At 37.9% G+C, this 17,786-nt stretch overlaps 1 protein-coding gene across 3 annotated transcripts in view; it reads left to right on the top strand.

The window, feature by feature from the left end:
- The window catches only part of farp2 (FERM, RhoGEF and pleckstrin domain protein 2), a 65,789-nt gene that overhangs the window by 16,180 nt on the left and 31,823 nt on the right, over positions 1-17,786 (top strand). For all 3 annotated transcript variants that reach the window (XM_014028014.1, XM_014028015.1, XM_014028013.1), the window contains exons 3-11: positions 4,206-4,310; positions 8,834-8,876; positions 8,953-9,031; positions 10,735-10,832; positions 11,121-11,235; positions 16,924-17,071; positions 17,162-17,257; positions 17,346-17,509; positions 17,651-17,719. In XM_014028014.1, coding sequence (XP_013883468.1) covers positions 4,206-4,310; positions 8,834-8,876; positions 8,953-9,031; positions 10,735-10,832; positions 11,121-11,235; positions 16,924-17,071; positions 17,162-17,257; positions 17,346-17,509; positions 17,651-17,719 — 917 coding nt within the window. The remainder of the gene's footprint in view (positions 1-4,205; positions 4,311-8,833; positions 8,877-8,952; positions 9,032-10,734; positions 10,833-11,120; positions 11,236-16,923; positions 17,072-17,161; positions 17,258-17,345; positions 17,510-17,650; positions 17,720-17,786) is intronic.

Raw genomic sequence — 17,786 nt, 5'->3', positions numbered from 1 at the left:
TGGATTTCAGCGAGTTTCGTCATCACAGAATATATCTGTTTCCATGTACACCAACAGCCAAATTCAACAGAAATGTTTTAGTTTACTTAAAAAATGGTGTTATGTAAACATGACTTCAAAAAATAATTATTTCAAATCGTAGATGGGTTCTGGTTTACTGTCGAACCAGAAATTCCTGTTTTGTGGGGTTTGTTTTTCCAGTTAAGTAAAAGGCTGAGTTATAGTGAAACAAACTATTTTTAGTTTAAGCTATTTGTGTTGTTAAGTCTACACTTTGATTTTTACAGAATGTGGCAAACAATAGCCTCAATGAAAGGCTACAAAAATGTACTAAAAAGTTTTTTGAATGGGTTTTTATGAAAATGTTATAAACATTTACCAGCTTACCTGTTGAAGATGGCTCTTTGCTTTGTTTCAGTTTTGAGAAATGGTTTAATTTTAATTCTACTGGTGACGTTGCAGCTGGTTTAAACAGGTCTGAGATCAAAGTGGATTGCTGCCATACTGAAATGGCTCCAATCTTCAAAATTGTTAAAGTGGTACATGGTTCAGCCAGAGAGTCCTTGTATCAGGAATTTTTGTTTAAATAAATCTGTGGAATTGTTGGCGGTGTAAAGGTTTGTTACGAAGTGTGCTTTCAACCTAAAAAATAACAGCTGTAAGAGGCTTGTAATCCCCACAATTACTGATTTAAGTACACAAACTTTGCTAGTAGCACATAAAACAAACTTATATTGACAATACAAATACCCTGAGCATACTATTGTTATTTTTTGTGCCATTAGCTATTTACAGCAGGTAAAATAAGTATTGAACACGTCACCATTTTTCTCAGTAAATATATTACTAGAGGTGCTAATGACATAAAATTTTCACCAGATGTCGGTAACAACCCAAGTGATCCATACATACAAAGAAATCAAACCATAAATGTCCAGAAATGAAGTTATTTGTAATAATGTGGAATGGCACAGGGAAAAAGTATTGAACACATGAAGAAAGGGAGGTGTAAAAAGGCATGGAAAGCCAAGACACCAGCTGAACTCTCTCAGTAATTAGAAAGCAAGCCTGCCCCTTGTCAGTGCCAGTTAATATCAGCTGGTTCAGTCCCAAATGATGGCCAGGTATCACACAAGAACCATCTGATGATGGGTAAAAGTAAAGAGCTCTCTCAAGACCTTCACAACCTTATTGCTGCAAAGCATAATGATGGCATCGGTTACAGAAGAATGTCTAAACTTCTCAAGGTGCTCCTCACAAGATTTCTGACAGAGGAGTGAAAAGAATTATCAGARGAGTTGTCCAAGAGCCAAGGACCACTTGTGGAGAGCTTCAGAAAGACCTGGAATTAGCAGGTACAATTGTTTCAAAGAAAACAGTAAGTAATGCGCTGAACCACCATGGCTTGTATGCACGCTCACCACGCAAGACTCCACTGCTGAAGAAACAGCATGYTGAAGCTCCTTTAAAGTTTGCTGCACAACATTTAAACAAGCCTGTGTAATACTGGGAGAATATAGTCTGTTCAGATGAGGTCAACATTGAACTGTTTGGATGCCAGAATACACATCATGTTTGGAGGTCAAATGGCTCTGCACATCAGCCCAAAACACCATACCAACAGTGAAGTTTGGAGGTGGGAACATCATGGTGTGGGGCTGTTTTTCAGCATATGGTACTGGCAAACTTCAAATAATTGAAGGAAGGATGAATGGAAAAATGTACAGAGACATTCTTGATAAAAATCTGCTTCCATCTACCAGGATGATGAAGATGAAACGTGGCTGGACATTTCAGCAAGACAATGAGCCCAAACACAAAGCCAAGGAAACTCTCAGTTGGTTTCAGAGAAAGAAACTAAAGCTGCTGGAATGGCCCAGCCAATCACCTGACCTGAATCCAACAGAAAATCTATGGAAAGAACTAAAGATCAGAGTTCATAGAAGAGGTCCATGAAACCTTCAAGATTTGAAGACTGTTTGTGTGGAAGAATGGGCCAAAATCACACCTGAGCAATGCATGCCACTAGTTTCTCCATACAGGAGGCGTCTTGAAGCTGTCATTGACAACAAAGGCTTTTGTACAAAGTATTAGATAAATTTCAGTAAGTGTGTTCAATACTTTTTCCCTGTGCCATTCCACATTATTACAAATAACTTCATTTCTGGACATTTATGGTTTGATTTCTTTGTATGTATGGATCACTTGGGTTGTTACCGACATCTGGTGAAAATTTCATGTCATTAGCACCTCTAGTAATATATTTACTGAGAAAAATGGTGACGTGTTCAATACTTATTTTACCCGCTGTTTATCATAGATGACATAAACAACAGATGACATAAAAAATAAAAAATATTTCCATTTTGTTTGTTTGATTTTTTTAATCTATTTTATTATATTAGTTGGTTTTCATATTTTGCTCCATTGTTCCTGCTGTGAGAGGCAACATACAACCTGGACAGTTTGCAATCCATCACAGGGTCTTGTTGGTTTAATTGTTTTTATAGTACTTATTTTTGGCTTTTCCAGTTTGTTTTTAACCATCTTGTAAAGCCCTTTGGTCAGCCTTGTTGGTTTGAAGTGCTGTAGAAATAAAATCAACTTGGATAAATAATCAATACAATTTCAAAAGTATATTATACCAAGTATATCATTTGAGAATACTACAACAACGTAAGCATCAAGTATAAACGCCTATACCTGTTGTGATGGTGTGTGGACTGTCGACTGAGCCCTGTGCGACTATAACCGAGGATGGAGGGGTCCTTCCTGGGGACTCTGCAAAGGTATGGAGGCCAATGGAGTCCTGGTGATCTTCTCAGCAGTCCTCACCACTCTCTGCAGGCGTTTGTGATCCAAGATGATGTCTAAAACTCTTGTCATGAATATGCATTCCTTCAGAGGAATGTTAGCCATTTAATTGAAACAGGAAGTGATCAGGGAGTGGAGCAGAACAGATGTGAGGTTTTTCAAATATCAATGGTAATTTTTAGTATAGTTAGGGAATTAGTTGTTTTGGACTAGCTATTTGCTCATCAGTCCGGTCAGAATTAAACTTTGTTTTTCCAAACCCAGGCCATTCAAAAAGCTACAGCATTAAGATATTATTTGTTCTTAACCTTTCCACAGATCTTTCTTTCAAATGTCCAAAATAACTCTTTAAGTCAACTAAAACAAGTGAAAACTACAGTTATGTTGTGATAGTGTTAACAATATTCTCCATTTGCCTAGAGATCATTGAATGGCTGCATTAAATCTCTGCTGAAATAGCAGCCAGACTGACAAAATGCCTCCAAATGTTGACTGATTCCTGCAGAATACTTTCTGATGTCTGGATTGCATGTTTGGCTTGTACTCAAAGGCAAGCCAAAGTATTTTACCACACGGGCTTTGTTCTCAGTTTGACTTCAGCTGTAATCTGATACTGTAAATATGTGCAAGAAGAAGCATTTTACAACAGATTCCTGCAGTTGTAGATGTTGTCAGTAGAGTTCATCTACATTTTATAGTTTTTTTTAATGTAAACCTTGTGATTGGACCAAAGGAATGAAAAGATCAACTACAGTAAATCTCTTGGTGCTCTGGGTTGTGATGCTTTACTTTAACCGATGCAGAACAGTTCTTTTTATAAGGCTTTTAAAAATACAATTTCACATTACAACCAGATGTTTGAGGCTATAATTTTCTGAAAAAGTCACAGAGTGAGTTTCCAAACCTCAAGTGCAGTACGTTCTTAGTACATAGTAATTAGTTCTTCATTTAGTGAAAACAAACCCCAGAGCGCTGAGAAGGTGAACTGCTGCAGAGTCTTCCTGCTCTTTGCTCTGGGCCTGTCGGCGACGCGGCACAGAGAATGTTTCTTCAGCTCACCAGCTCTTCATTTACGTAAAGGCAGTGATTTGATTTGACAGATGGGACGTAACGCAACCATAAAACACAATGAAGTGGATCATTTGCAGATGGCAAATATTTTCTGCACCACAGACAGATGGCGTTGACCCAGAGTTCAGTTTGAATGTGACCATGGTCATCCTCTCCTCAGTTACAGTAAAGATTTGTTGTCCATGATGGTCTCTTGCTGTTCTATTTTTTCAATATTTAGAATGCTGCTTTAGAGGCTTGAAACACACTATAGCAGAACATTGAACATCTATGAGACATTCTTTTAATGACATTCTGTTTATTTTTTCTTCCTTTTTCAGCCCAAATCTCTTGGACAGACCCTTCTCTCTGAGGTTTTCCACAGAGGTAACCTCATCGAGAGTGATTACTTTGGCTTGGAGTTTCAGAACATGCAGATGAACTGGGTATGTACTCCTGAAACTGTGTCATAGTTTTATTGTTTGGAACACACAAGCTGTGTATCAGGGTGTGAATTATACAATGACAATCTGGGCTTTAGATTTTTTTTTTTTCTCTCTCGCATGAAACAAATCCCATTCAATGCAGGCGTGTTCTTTTGGCTAAAGCCTTGTAATTATTCCAGTATTTTCTTTGTCTGTTTAGTCAATTATTATAAGTTTCTTTGGTGCCTCCAAGTTCACATAACACATAAACTTTTTACTTTAACGTCCCAAAGTGACTAAAGCAAAACAGACAGGGAAACATTCAGTATAAAAACACAAACATTCAACATACGAGAGCAGAGATCCTCAGTCTTCTACATCCAAACATCACCAACATAACAAGCCTCATATAACAACTCTATGTGCTATTATAAAAGGCAGAAACCACATAATTTTATTATAAATATGAAAGGCCTAACATTTTTTGAAGGAATGCACATTGCCCGCCACCTTTCATGCCAAAGTTTTAAACCAAGATCTTATGATATGACGGAACAGAATTGTAGCCATTTGTGTCAAACCTTAAAATAACTTGCAAGATGAGATAAAAATTAGGCAGTAGTGGGCATAGCTAACCAAAATGTTAGCTTCACTGACCCAACAACAAATATATTGGTAGAAGCTAATGCTAAACTGCTAATATTTAACATATTAATGTCCACCTTGTGTCAATAAGAATAATGCCCTGCACCAGCGCTCAGGTTATTTCTTGGCTCAGACCTCTCACTCATGCTCATGTTATTAGCAGAACAGTAAAGAATTGGTATTTATATTGGTAGAAGTGGAGTCTGTTAATAATAGTTAATGCAAGTGCTGAACTGCTTAATAAAAAATTGTTCAGCTCTTAGCGGGTTAGCAGAACTTTGCCTACTACTGCACTCAGGGTATGTGTTGAGGATCACTCTCGGTAGTGTTTATTAGCAATGGCAGCTGGCTTAAATTGAGCTGATCCATAAAGTTAATCAGTTATAGATGTACAGCCAGCGATTACATTTCATTAAAGTCTGCACTAATACAAAAAGTGAAAGGAAAAAATATCTTAATGTTAAAGACATTTAGCATAAAACATATGATTTTACACTTTTGTCACATAACTGACATATGTTTCTGGAACTCAGCACGACCAAAGTGTAACAGGAAGTGATGGGGAAAAGGGGAAACTCTTTAAACAAGGGAACTTCTTGTTCTTTGTTTATTGTATTAACATTATATGAATTAATAGAAAATAGTGACTCAAAATAAGCTAAAGAACTTTTAAAGAGACTTTTCACTACAGTCTGTGTTGTTAGCCACTGTAGCAACGTTCTGTTTACGTGCAGGTGTTCCCCTATCTCAACAACTTCCAACCCAGCGGTGTAAACTTTCTTTTTGCAATACGTTATTACTGTTATCTTTCTGTGAAGGCATTTGTATGTATCACAGAAATTTGCCATCACAGACACTTTAAATTACTTTTTAAGAGTTTCATTAAAATCAGTCCAGTGGTTTGAGACATTTTATTAACACACAGATACACACTCAGAGGCTTGGACAAAATAATTATTGCCCTTTTTCCCTTTTCTGTCAGATGACGGCAAGCTTTTGTCAGCTATTGTTTTGAAAATGGCATTAGAAAAATATTAATATTCAACTAAAATCAGCATTCTTGTCAGCACAGATTTGAAAAAAGATGGAAAGATTTCTCAAGGTGCAGTCCTGTAGAGGAGCATGTCTGGTTTGGAAACCTCAGATTCTCATCTCTGCTTTTTGCAGATGATGTGGTTTTGTTGATGTCTTCAGACCATGACTTTCAGCACGGGTCAGTTAACAGCCAAGTGTAAAATGACTAGGATGAGAGTAGGGCTGCCACGATTAGTCAACAAGTCACGATTATGTCGACTATTAAAATCATCAACAACTACTTTGTTTTTCTTTCCAAACTGCTGCGGCACCTTCCACTGCCGCGTCTGCCTTTCTGCCTTTGTCACACATGCACAGTAGTGGTAACTAGGGCTGCCACAAATTAATATTTTTATAGCCGACTAATCACAATTATTTTTTTCGATTAGTGGGTGTGTCAAGGACAGACAGGCAGACGTGGCAGTGGAATGTGCTGCAACAGTTCGGGGATAAAAAAACATTTAGAAAAAAATGACGCATCGACTATTAAATTAACCATTGATGATTTTAATAGTCGACATAATTGTGACTAATCGTGGCAGCCATAGATAAATAAGCTACGTAGTAGCTTACTTATAGTTATAGTAAGCTCCTCTAAATCCAAGGTCATGGTTCTGAAACGGAAGAAGGTGGAAGGTGTTGCCTCAGGGTTGGGAATATGTCTCTGCCTTAAGTGGAGGTGTTTGTGTATCTAGGAACTTTTTTCACAAGTGATGATAGGAAAGTGCCAGAGATGAATCCACAGATCAGGGTCTTATCTCTGTAATTCAGTTCAGTTCAGTTACATAGTGCCAAATCACAACAAACGTTTTCTCAGAGCACTATACACAAAAAACAATAAATCTAAAGATGAGGATGTTGTTTCAGGGAAGAGTTGTGTTGAAAGGCAAAGCTCAAAGTTTACTGGTCCATCTATGCTCCAAGCCTCACCAATGGTCATGAGATTTGGATCATGACTGAAAGAACGGATCCTGGATACAAGCAGCTGAAATCAGATTCCTTTGTAGGCTGGACAGTTTCTACCCGAATTTACACTGCACGTGGCTCCGGTGCACTCAGCTCTGCAGCCCTCTTCACCATCATTAGTTTTCAGCCTGTTTTACACTGTGTGCAGCTCCGCTCAGTTGCGAAGCACAGAGGAGCTCTGAGAAGCAAGCACAAGAAATGCGAGATCGTGCAATGAAGCCAGTGATAAATGTAGAAGTCAGACCAAATTATTTCCTTCTGTGGAAGACGGATTGAAAACAACAGATGAAACTGCATCACTGTTGTCTTTATGAAACTTCTGATTTCAGATTTGTTATTATGCATAAGCTGCATGTTGTCATCGGCTTCCCAAACAGAATGATGCATTTTGACAACATGCACGTATGAATACTGTATATCCATATATTTATCAGTATAGCTAGGATTTCAATCTTTGGTGAATTATTTAGAAAATACGGATGTTGTGCTTGTTCCTTTTCCTGTTGTTGCGGTTCGATCTTAGTACATTGACTCAGCAGAATTGAATCTAATTTTGACAGTTCGTGCCTGCTGCCCTGCGGATGCAGTGTAAATGCTCCCATTGATTATAATGGGTGAGAGGAACAACGTCTGGGTTTCCTCCTGGACCTGTTGCCCCCACAACCTGATCACAAAGAAGCAGTAGAAGATGGATCAGTGAATGGACAGACCTTGGTTATATTTAGACTTCAAAAGCTCAAATGGTTTATCCTTCATTTCTCTGTTCCTTTCTAATAATCTCAAATAGATTCTCCACTACAGAAAACACAAAATAAAATGACAAACTACCAAGAAAACGCAGCTTAAACTAACTCTAGGTGAAATTTAGTTTGTGCTACTGAACTGAATAATGCATAAAACTATTTTTAATTTTCATGACTTGTAGAGGCACAAACATGTTTTGATGTATGGATATTTGCTGCTAATTCGGCATTTCTATAACAGATGATTAGTTATTTACTTTTAAAATGACAAGTTCAGTGCCGAGAAAACCCTCTAGCAACAACTAACCATTCTTAAAAAGATGTCATGTTATTTCTGAAGGAAAACAGCAGCTTAAGCTTGATCACATTAGACAAACCTCGTTCCTCCCTGTAATTCATACCATGTTTCTAAATGTAGAAGCTCGTGATGTACTGTACATATTATTAATTAGTCACATTGTGATAACAAGACCTGAATTAAACAAAGCCTATCTTTAAGTTATTCCACTAATCCTTTGGTGAGCTTGGCAGTTTTTTTTAGCAGTGCAAACAATGAGGTAGATTTGTTCTCACTGGAGTAAACCAAGGAGTATTTTTAACTTCTTCAACACAAGTGCCTGCTCTCAACCATCAGAGTTTCCAGTGTTTTATTCTCCTTGAAACTTAAAGTGGTATGCAAAGCTTCCTAGGAGTTTTTTTTATAAACTATACAGGTCTCCTTTAGTGAGAAGTCAGCTGTAATTTAAAGAGTCCAGCAGCTGCTCAGCTCAAACATAAAACCATGTGATCAGATTTGGTTTGCAGATTTTTTTCCATTATGACCTGCACAGGTATAGTTGTACATTAAAACTGTAAATGCTCTATGTATTTAACGCAATACTTATTTCTTAACACATCTAATGTTAGGTTTCGTGTTCCTCTGTCAGTCAAGCCTAATTTTAACCTCAAATATTTATCCTTCAATAAGGCGGTGAATGAATCTTTTTACAACACTGATACTTCTTTGTAATTGTAAAGATGTTGCCTCGTCTGTATTCACTTATTAAATGTAGCTGTCACCATCTTTTGACGTTTGGGCTTCAAATGCTGTGAAGAGTAAACTTATTTTCTTTTTAGGTTTGGCTGGAACCAACAAAACCTGTTGCAAAGCAAGTCAGAAGTAAGTTATCAAGCTAAAACATAAGACAAATCCATTTTATAAAGATTTTAATTCATAGTGTTTTTATGCTTTACAGGACCGGCCAACACACTTTTAAGACTTTCAGTAAAGTTTTTCCCACCTGACCCAGGGCAGCTGCAGGAGGAGTACACCAGGTTAGTGACTGTCATTTTCTTTCTATTTGACCTCCTGCCAGAGCCCTGGAGTTACAGAAACAAACTGGTTTTTCTGACAGGTCATAGTTTAAAATTGTAGAGGAATTTAAAATTATAGTAAAATTATCTTTTTGAGTACTCAAAGTATACACTTAAAGTATACACTTAGCTTGAAGTGGGTCTTTGTGGGAAAGTTCAAACACTCACCATCCACAAAGCTTTTTAAAAGACCTCAGTTTGGAGAAATGGAGCTTGAGTTATACAGTATTCTAATCGTGGCAGAATCACTGGACACAATATGACTGCTTGAACTCTCAATAAATTGTAGGACATTAAGTTTCAAGAACCAAGCTGTCATTACCTGCTGCTAATAATATATGTAGTGGGTCTAACGAACACTCAGGGGCCTTCATGCTCACACCTGGTTTACATGATGGTGATGACAACATTGAAGAGTGATGAAATGTGGGTTTATTGCAGCTTATGTCATCATGGCTGTATTAAACTGAAAATACTGCATACTGGACATTTTTCCAATATTGTGTCTTTTACTTTATAGCAGGTCTATTCAACTAAATTACTCCGGGAGCCACAGTTACTGCAGGCCAGCAGCTCAGGGGCCAAACATCCAGCAATTAAAGTCATTATGTAAATAAATCAAGTATTACAAAGATCTGTTAGCTTTGAAATAGTTTATTTTGCTGCATTTAATCATGAATACAACATACAGAACCCTATAAAAGTAGTGATAATTAAACAATATCAAAAACAAAAAGGACACATTACATCTCATATTTGACGCAAATAATATTTTGACATCTCTGACTTGCCAAATTTTTAAACCAATTTTTTTTTTTACTTTCCTAGTTTTATCTTCAACTGCTTGTAATTTTAAATGTCTTGAGTATTCATAGAAATGTTTTTTTACCAGCTTGTAGCCAAGTATCTGATGTTTCTGTAGATACCAAACATCTATGTCTAACTAAAAGAACTTAAAGTAATTAAAGTAGAAAACCAGGGGTTTGGACTTGAGAGATGAATGAACCAATGGGCGGGCCAAACTTTGGTCACTCACAGGTTGGATGTGGCCCGGGGGCCACCGGTTGAATAGCCCTGATTTATAGTTTATTTCTTCATAGTTCATCTGTCCTGTCAGACTTTATTTCTTCTATTTGCGGCTTTAGTGGAGTGGTTAGGGGAGTCTTTCTGGAACCGGAAGGTCGCCGGTTCGATCCCCCGTCCAGCTGCTTCGGTTGTTGTGTCCTTGGGCAATATACTTCACCCGCCTTGCCTACTGATGGTGGTCAGAGGGTCCGCTGGCACCGGTGCATGGCGGCCTCGCTTCTGTCAGTGTGCCCCAGGGCAGCTGTGGCTACAGTGTAGTTTACCATCATCAGTGTGTGAATGTGTGTAAGTGTAAAGTGCTTTGGGGTCCAGAGGGACTTGATAAAGTGTTATATAAGTTCAGCCCTTTTTTTTACCATTCTTCATAGAAATAAAGTCTGATAACACAGATGAACTAACTTTTAGTCTGGAATTAATTGAGAAGTCAGCCATCTACAACAAGTAAGAGTTATTTTTGTTTGTTTGTTTTTTACACAAAATCTGACTTTAAAGGGGATGTGTAATCTTAGTGTTGTTAAACATATTTGTTGTTAAACAGGAACAAATTGGGACTAAGCTGTTTTTTTCTTTCCCAACAGGTATCTATTCTCTCTGCAGATGAAAAGAGATCTGATGGAGGGCAGGTTGATCTGCACAGAGAAAACTGGAGCATTGCTGGCCTCCCACCTTGTTCAGTGTAAGTTTATATCTGCTGGTTTAACTACAGTAAAAACTTGTTGTACATGTTTGTGTCATTAGTCTTGTTTCAAACTTTATGAATGAAGGCAGCTAAGCCCATTTGAATTTAAATACTTTAAAAGTTATGTTAAACTTTAGTAAGGAAGAATTAATTATAAAGAGCAAATCTAATGTTTGCTTATATCAAAAAAATAAAAGCTGTAATAATGACGTGGTTCAGAGTCTCCTAACTGATATTTACTTTGTGAAGAAATAAAAATCTGATGCTCTGCTCTTTAACTAACAGCGGAGATTGGAGACTATGATGATGTAGCAGACATGGATTTCTTGAGGACAAACAAGCTGTTGCCTTACCAAGACAAAGTGCAAGAGAAGATCATGGAGCTCCATCGCATACATCTGTAAGTTCCCCCCTCTGCTTTCTGTAAAGATGGCTTCAGTAAAGATGAAACATTCGTGTAGTTTATTCAGAATTGAAATTTGCACATTTCCCCTCTTGGAATGAATTGACCATTTACAAAGTGTTGGCTGTAGGCTAGCTTGTACCTCTGCCAAATCATATTGTTCAAATTAGTAATTTTGACATACAACCTCAGTCATTTTTAATAAAAACAAGATTTGTGTGCACAAAATAGACGTTATTGTGAATTTTCTTTATACCACACGATTAAAATTCTGATCCAGTCCACTGGAGTACACTTCTGAAATGAAGATGAGTGGATTTTGACCACATTTATTAGTATTACTCCAGTTGACATGGTTAGACCAGGACATTCAGGGTTGTAGCCCCAGAGCTCAATAAAGAAGTAATATAAAAAAGGCAGTTTTATTCAAACCATTCATTAAGCTCATAAAATAATTTGACAGTTTAATGTTTGCATGAAAACACGAGCAGGCATACAACATCTGTTTAAATACGTCTGCCTTGTGTGTGTGTGTGTGTGTGTGTGTGTGTGTGTGTGTGTGTGTGTGTGTGTGTGTGTGTGNGTGTGTGTGTGTGTGTGTGTGTGTGTGTGTGTGTGTGTGCACTTCACATATTGCACCTGAGAAATAGCAGAAGTTGAAAAGAAGTTAGGGAAGTTCCTCCTTTAGTTGCAGAAGGGAGGAATTCACCTGCCAGCAAAGATAAACAAATTATATTTCAAAACATTACAAATCACTACATCCATCTATCCATTTGGCATGTACTATTTTACACACAGTGACCCAGCTATTACACACAAGTAACTGTTGTGACAGTGTTGTAAGCACTTACTGTTACTTATCATAGAACGTAGAGCATAATAGACTATTAGTATTTTGGTGTTTTGATTTTTATTTTGGACCTCTGTGTGGTCCAAAAATGGACTTAATCCTCTGCAAATTGGTGACAAGTTGGTGCTGTAATGGTATGTTAATGCATGGTTGTGGGAACACTTACATACCATAAGCAAATGGGTACAAAATGGTAACAGATTTATATCCTATTGGTATGAAATGACACATGCAGGGTATTTGTTACTATAAATAAGTGTAGTAATATTATAAGACTACAGTCTACCAATGAACATCTATATTTTATTTCACCATAGCACCTCTGTGCCATTCCAAAACACTTCCCACCCTGCTCAGAATAAAAGACTGGACATGTATACAACAGTTAAACCAGCAGGTGAACTTCAGAATAAAAGACTGGACATGTATACAACAGTTAAACCAGCAGGTAAACTTCAGAATAAAAGACTGGACATGTATACAACAGTTAAACCAGCAGGTGGACTTCAGAATAAAAGACTGGACATGTATACAACAGTTAAACCAGCAGGTGAACTTCAGAATAAAAGACTGTACATGTATACAACAGTTAAACCAGCAGGTGAACTTCAGAATAAAAGACTGGACATGTATACAACAGTTAAACCAGTAGGTAAACTTCAGAATAAAAGACTGGACATACAGTATATACAGCAGTTGAACTTCAGAATAAAAGATTGAACATATATTAAGCACGAATGTCCTTCAGGTTATCTTATACTTACCACTATTTGCTTTGTATAAAATAATTGTTGCGTTAAAGTGAGTGTAAGGTCTTTCAGAGGTATGGATTTATCTTGTTCATAACGTATTAAGAACCTGTATCTGTACTGAAACATTTCAAATTGCATATCATTCAACCTCCTATCATCCTAATTCATTATATATAGTTTAATGTCTGCTAAAAATATGTATATTTAGCTTCAAACCCATTTTTGGCTGACCCGTTTAAGTATATAAAACTCAAAATGCCTCCGCTCAAAGACCGTATGAATACAGTATGTCTATTTAAAAACAATAGGATCTGTGTAGACTTTAACTTTTTATTTATATCTCTGCCTGGGGTTGCATGGATACATGTTTGAAAGGCTATCATTCACTAATTATTTCTTTCTGTTTTTGGTACACCTCATATTTCAGTTCAGATCCATCAATCAGTGTTAAACAAGCAGGGGTTTGAATTAATAAATTATGACACATTGTTAATTTAAGTGATCTCAGTGACAGGATCACTTATCTGAGACAGTTGTGCTCTTCATAAACAAGTTGTGTTTTTTCCTCTGCTCAGAGAGAGCTCTTCACCTCATGTTTCCCACAGTCTCTATGGAATCACAGTTCCCTCCTATGGCCAACAGAGCTGTTTTTTTTCTCAATCAAGTGTTGGGAAAAAAAGCTCTTAAAGACTAAAGGCTGTTCTAAAGACTTGCTAATCTCTTTTCTGGGTTGCCAGTGTGGAAGCAGAAGCAGAGCGTTCTCCTGACCTAATCCTCTGCTCTGGACTGTCTATTAGCCATAAGGCCAGTGGGGCAGGGGAGGGCTCTAAGGAGATTTGACCGCTTAACGGATGAACAAAATTAGAATGGAGTGATGATTGGATGGATATGTCCTCCTAACATGCTGGTTGGTTGTAATAACATGATTTTAGATTAAATTAAGTTCTCTGCTTTCTAAGGGATTTGCTACTTGGTATAAATAACATGATACTAAATGGTATGAGGTAAATTAACTGGAAAAGATGCAGTTAATAACGTTCATAATTATATAAAGGAATTTCAATTGGGAAGCTGTGTTTGAGGTGCTTAAAGCCCATGTTTTAGATAACTTATCCTAAAATATTGTCCAACACGCTGCCATACGTTGACCATGGAATAAAAAAATATCAACTGGACGCTTTTATGGACATATGTGGCCCATCACATGAAACTTAGGATTAAGTCAAATTTTGTCCAAAGCACGTTTCCAAATTTCAGCTTTTTAAGCTACATTTTGACACCTGGATCATCCTGATATCATGAGCGTTTCCAGAGATATAACTTGGTTTGTCTTCCTAATCAGAAGAACTGATTGATATTTGGACTGCCCTTCTGTATCGTCTTAGAAAATATTTCCCAAATTATAAAAACTTAATCCAACACTGAAAGTTGAATTATTAAAGCTACTGTGTCTGTAGAATGTGTACATAATATAATGCTGACAAGCTGAGTGAATATATAACCTAAATGAGTAATTGATAACAAAATGTCAACAACATAAGTTAACTAGGGATCTCCTGATACCACTTTTTCACTTCCGATACGATACCGATATTACAACTTTGAGAGTTGTCCGATACCGATATTGACCCGTTACCGTAACAGTACAAGTCACACACTTTTACCTATTTTGTAGTGTAAAATCTTAGAAAATTCTTGATCAAGTCAAACAGTGAAAAAGAGTAGATATGAGAAAAACTGACCCATTTATTTTTAACCAATGGATCACATAGGCCTGCATTTTAAACTGAAGAACATTCTACAATTTAATAAATAAAATAAATTACAATGCCCTGAAAAAATAACATAATAAAAACAAAATGTTCTTTTAAAGGATAAAATAATAATTCAAAATCACTTCGGTTATTGTTTTACTACCTGTCAGCCTGGTGCTGCTTTATGGTGGAAAAAACTGAAGGTTGGGACAAAACAAAAGCCCACATTATTGTCTGTTCAAAGTTAAGAGTCCATAGCTCCAATTTTACTGACTGTAACTAAAACAACGTGATCATTGCACTTAATCTTCACTCAAACAAGTGTGTAAACAGATTAAACATCACTCTAATAACAAGAGCAAAAAATAAATAGTAAGAATTAGTTATTTAAATTGATAGCTACCTTTCTTAGTGCTAAATTTCCACTTTCTATAGTCTGAGCATCATGTGGAGATCAGCCTCTCGCTCCTGCAGGGAGCAGTTTTTATCACTGCTCTCGTCATGTCGCGCTCATATTCCAAAACAAAAGCTGCGCTCTCCTTTCTTCTGTCCATCAACACAGAGCTAATCCACGGGATGTCAAAACTGTAAGCGTGCTGTCCTCGCTTCTGCCAGCTTAGAACCACCGACCGGACCAGAGAGGAGGTCCCGAAACAGCGCGGCTGTGTGCGGTCACTGGACCGAGGCTGAACGAACCGAGCCGAACCGCAAAGCTGCTGCCAGGGTGGAGAGTAGTTGTCGCTCCGGTTTAAAACGTTCACGGTTCTGTGCTCCCATGGAAAACTTGTGCAGGACAACTTTGCACTTAGCTTCAACTCTGTTTCTGATGAAAATAGAAAGTTCTGCCGACATTCTTGCTAACTTGTTAGCGCAGCATGTTGTTGTGATCACGTGAGCTCTGCATGCTGGATCCAAGTGCTGCTGGATAGAAACACTGGAGCGGAGTCAGTGAACTGCTGGAACGGACTGCTAATATCGGAGCGCTGATATCGGACATTTTTTATGCAGGCCGATAAAATCCGATACTCATTTTTTGGCTGATATCGGACCGATATCCGATATCAATATCGGATTGAGACACCCCTAAAGTTAACATAGTATAGTTATAAGTCTAAAATGTTCTAACAATACAGTAGCCATGTTTCCATTCAATTGTAATGCAAATTTTGAGCAAACTTTTAAAATGTTGTAAAAATGAGAAAAAAAAAGAAAGAAATGCAAATTCCGTGTTTCCATTTACTGTTTTGGGGCGAATCCACCAGGCTAACCAAATTGTAATTACATCAGATGTCGACATTGTGCATGGCTGTAATAAACAGGAAGTAGAGGTTTCAGACTAGCAGAGATCACCCATCTCGGGACAATGGAGAGAAGTGTTCAGGAATGTGTTGCTCTCGTCAAGCTGCAGTTGATCTATCAGGTCAACCAGTATAGGTGATGTTGTATGCTGTCAGTCCACTCATACCTGTTGTTGCTTCCAGCCATGTTTTCACACATTATGGGAAAAACTGGGAAGACACAGACTGTGGGAACAGCTGACTAATCATGAGGTACTGTAATTTACAGACCATAAGCTGCTACTTTTTTCACAGGCTTTGAACATTGTGGCTTAAACAATGATGAAAATGATCTATAAATTTTTACCGTGTGGGGCCAATGCACAGGTGTGGGGTAGTCTGGAACTCATCTTTTTAATTTTAGCAAAATGTGTCCATAGACTGACAGGCAGCTTGCAGAGCTGTCGATTTGTTAGTGAGTCTCTTTTACAATCAGTGTCACTTCACATTTTGTTCCCTTTCATGAAAAAATAAAAGAGAATTTTGGCAATTTTTTTTCACCTAACCCCGTGAGGAGGAATAGATTAGTATTTTAGCTTTAAAACAAAAGAAATGAGCTTACCTTACCTTACTAAATGTGTTGCTCACTGAAAGAAGTCCTTATATTCTTTCAATGATGCATCATAAAGTTTCTTTGCTTTGTAATGTCCTCTGTGAGACGCTCTTAAAAATTTGACTCCATTTCTTCCACAAATACATTGATTCTCAACTTATCTGCTTGGTGTTGCGTTCCAAACAGTTAAATGTGAACTCGCTGGGCAGTTTATTGTGCGACACTGAGGACATAAAAACTAATCTCTGTGTGGACCTGTCCTGTGGACGTCCACCTTGAGTCCGAGTGGACCTCTGCGGACCGAAGTACACCCGAGTATGTGGGGGCCGGAACAGTCCTTAGAACAGCCAGAGCTTGGTCCAGACACTAAGAGTTTAGTCCAGTGGAACAAAGGTGGTCTTTGTCGTCCTCATCAATTGTTGATGCTTTTGTTTTTCAGAGGCCAGACTCCTGCTGAATCAGACTTCCAAATCCTGGAAATCGCCCGTAAACTGGAAATGTACGGCGTCCGCTTCCACCCAGCAGCTGATCGGGAGGGCACCAAAATCAATCTGGCTGTCGCTCACATGGGGCTTCAGGTTTTTCAGGTGATCACTGCTTTAATACCCGCTTTGACTTCACCATTTAATAACGCTGTTAACCGTTATAGTTGTTTTTCTTCACCGATTCTCTCACAGGGCAACACTAAAATAAACACCTTCAACTGGTCTAAGATTCGCAAACTGAGCTTCAAGAGAAAACGGTTCCTGATCAAACTCTACACAGAGGTTCATGTAAGTTTTCATCAAAAGATCAATACTTTATTTCAGATTTCTCACACGTCTTTACGATTATAAGGTTTCTTTTTAATCTTCACGTCAGGGCCCCTATCAAGACATTCTTGAATTCATGATGGCCAGTCGAGACCAGTGTAAAAACTTTTGGAAGATCTGTGTGGAGTACCACTCATTTTTTCGCCTGTTTGATCAGCCAGTGCCCAAATCCAAAGCAATCCTTTTCACTCGAGGCTCCTCCTTCAGATACAGGTATGAACTCTTGACCCAGACAGTAGGATTTGTCTTTATTATTTGTTTTGTAAGAAATTCATTTGCACCGTTAAATGGGAAAATTTCTATTTTATCATTGACAACACGATTCAGGCCATAACTGAATATTCTTTCTGTCAGTGGACGGACACAGAAGCAGCTTGTGGAATATGTCAGAGAGAATGGAGCAAAGAGAACCCCATACCAGAGGTGTGTGTGTGTGTGTGTGTGTGTGTGTGTGTGTGTGTGTGTGTGTGTGTGTGTGTGTGTGTGTGTG

The sequence above is a fragment of the Austrofundulus limnaeus genome, unplaced genomic scaffold (assembly GCF_001266775.1).
Source record: "Austrofundulus limnaeus strain Quisiro unplaced genomic scaffold, Austrofundulus_limnaeus-1.0 Scaffold710, whole genome shotgun sequence".
In the NCBI taxonomy this organism is placed as follows: Eukaryota; Metazoa; Chordata; class Actinopteri; order Cyprinodontiformes; family Rivulidae; genus Austrofundulus; species Austrofundulus limnaeus.
This window is presented reverse-complemented; position numbering and strand designations above follow the sequence as displayed.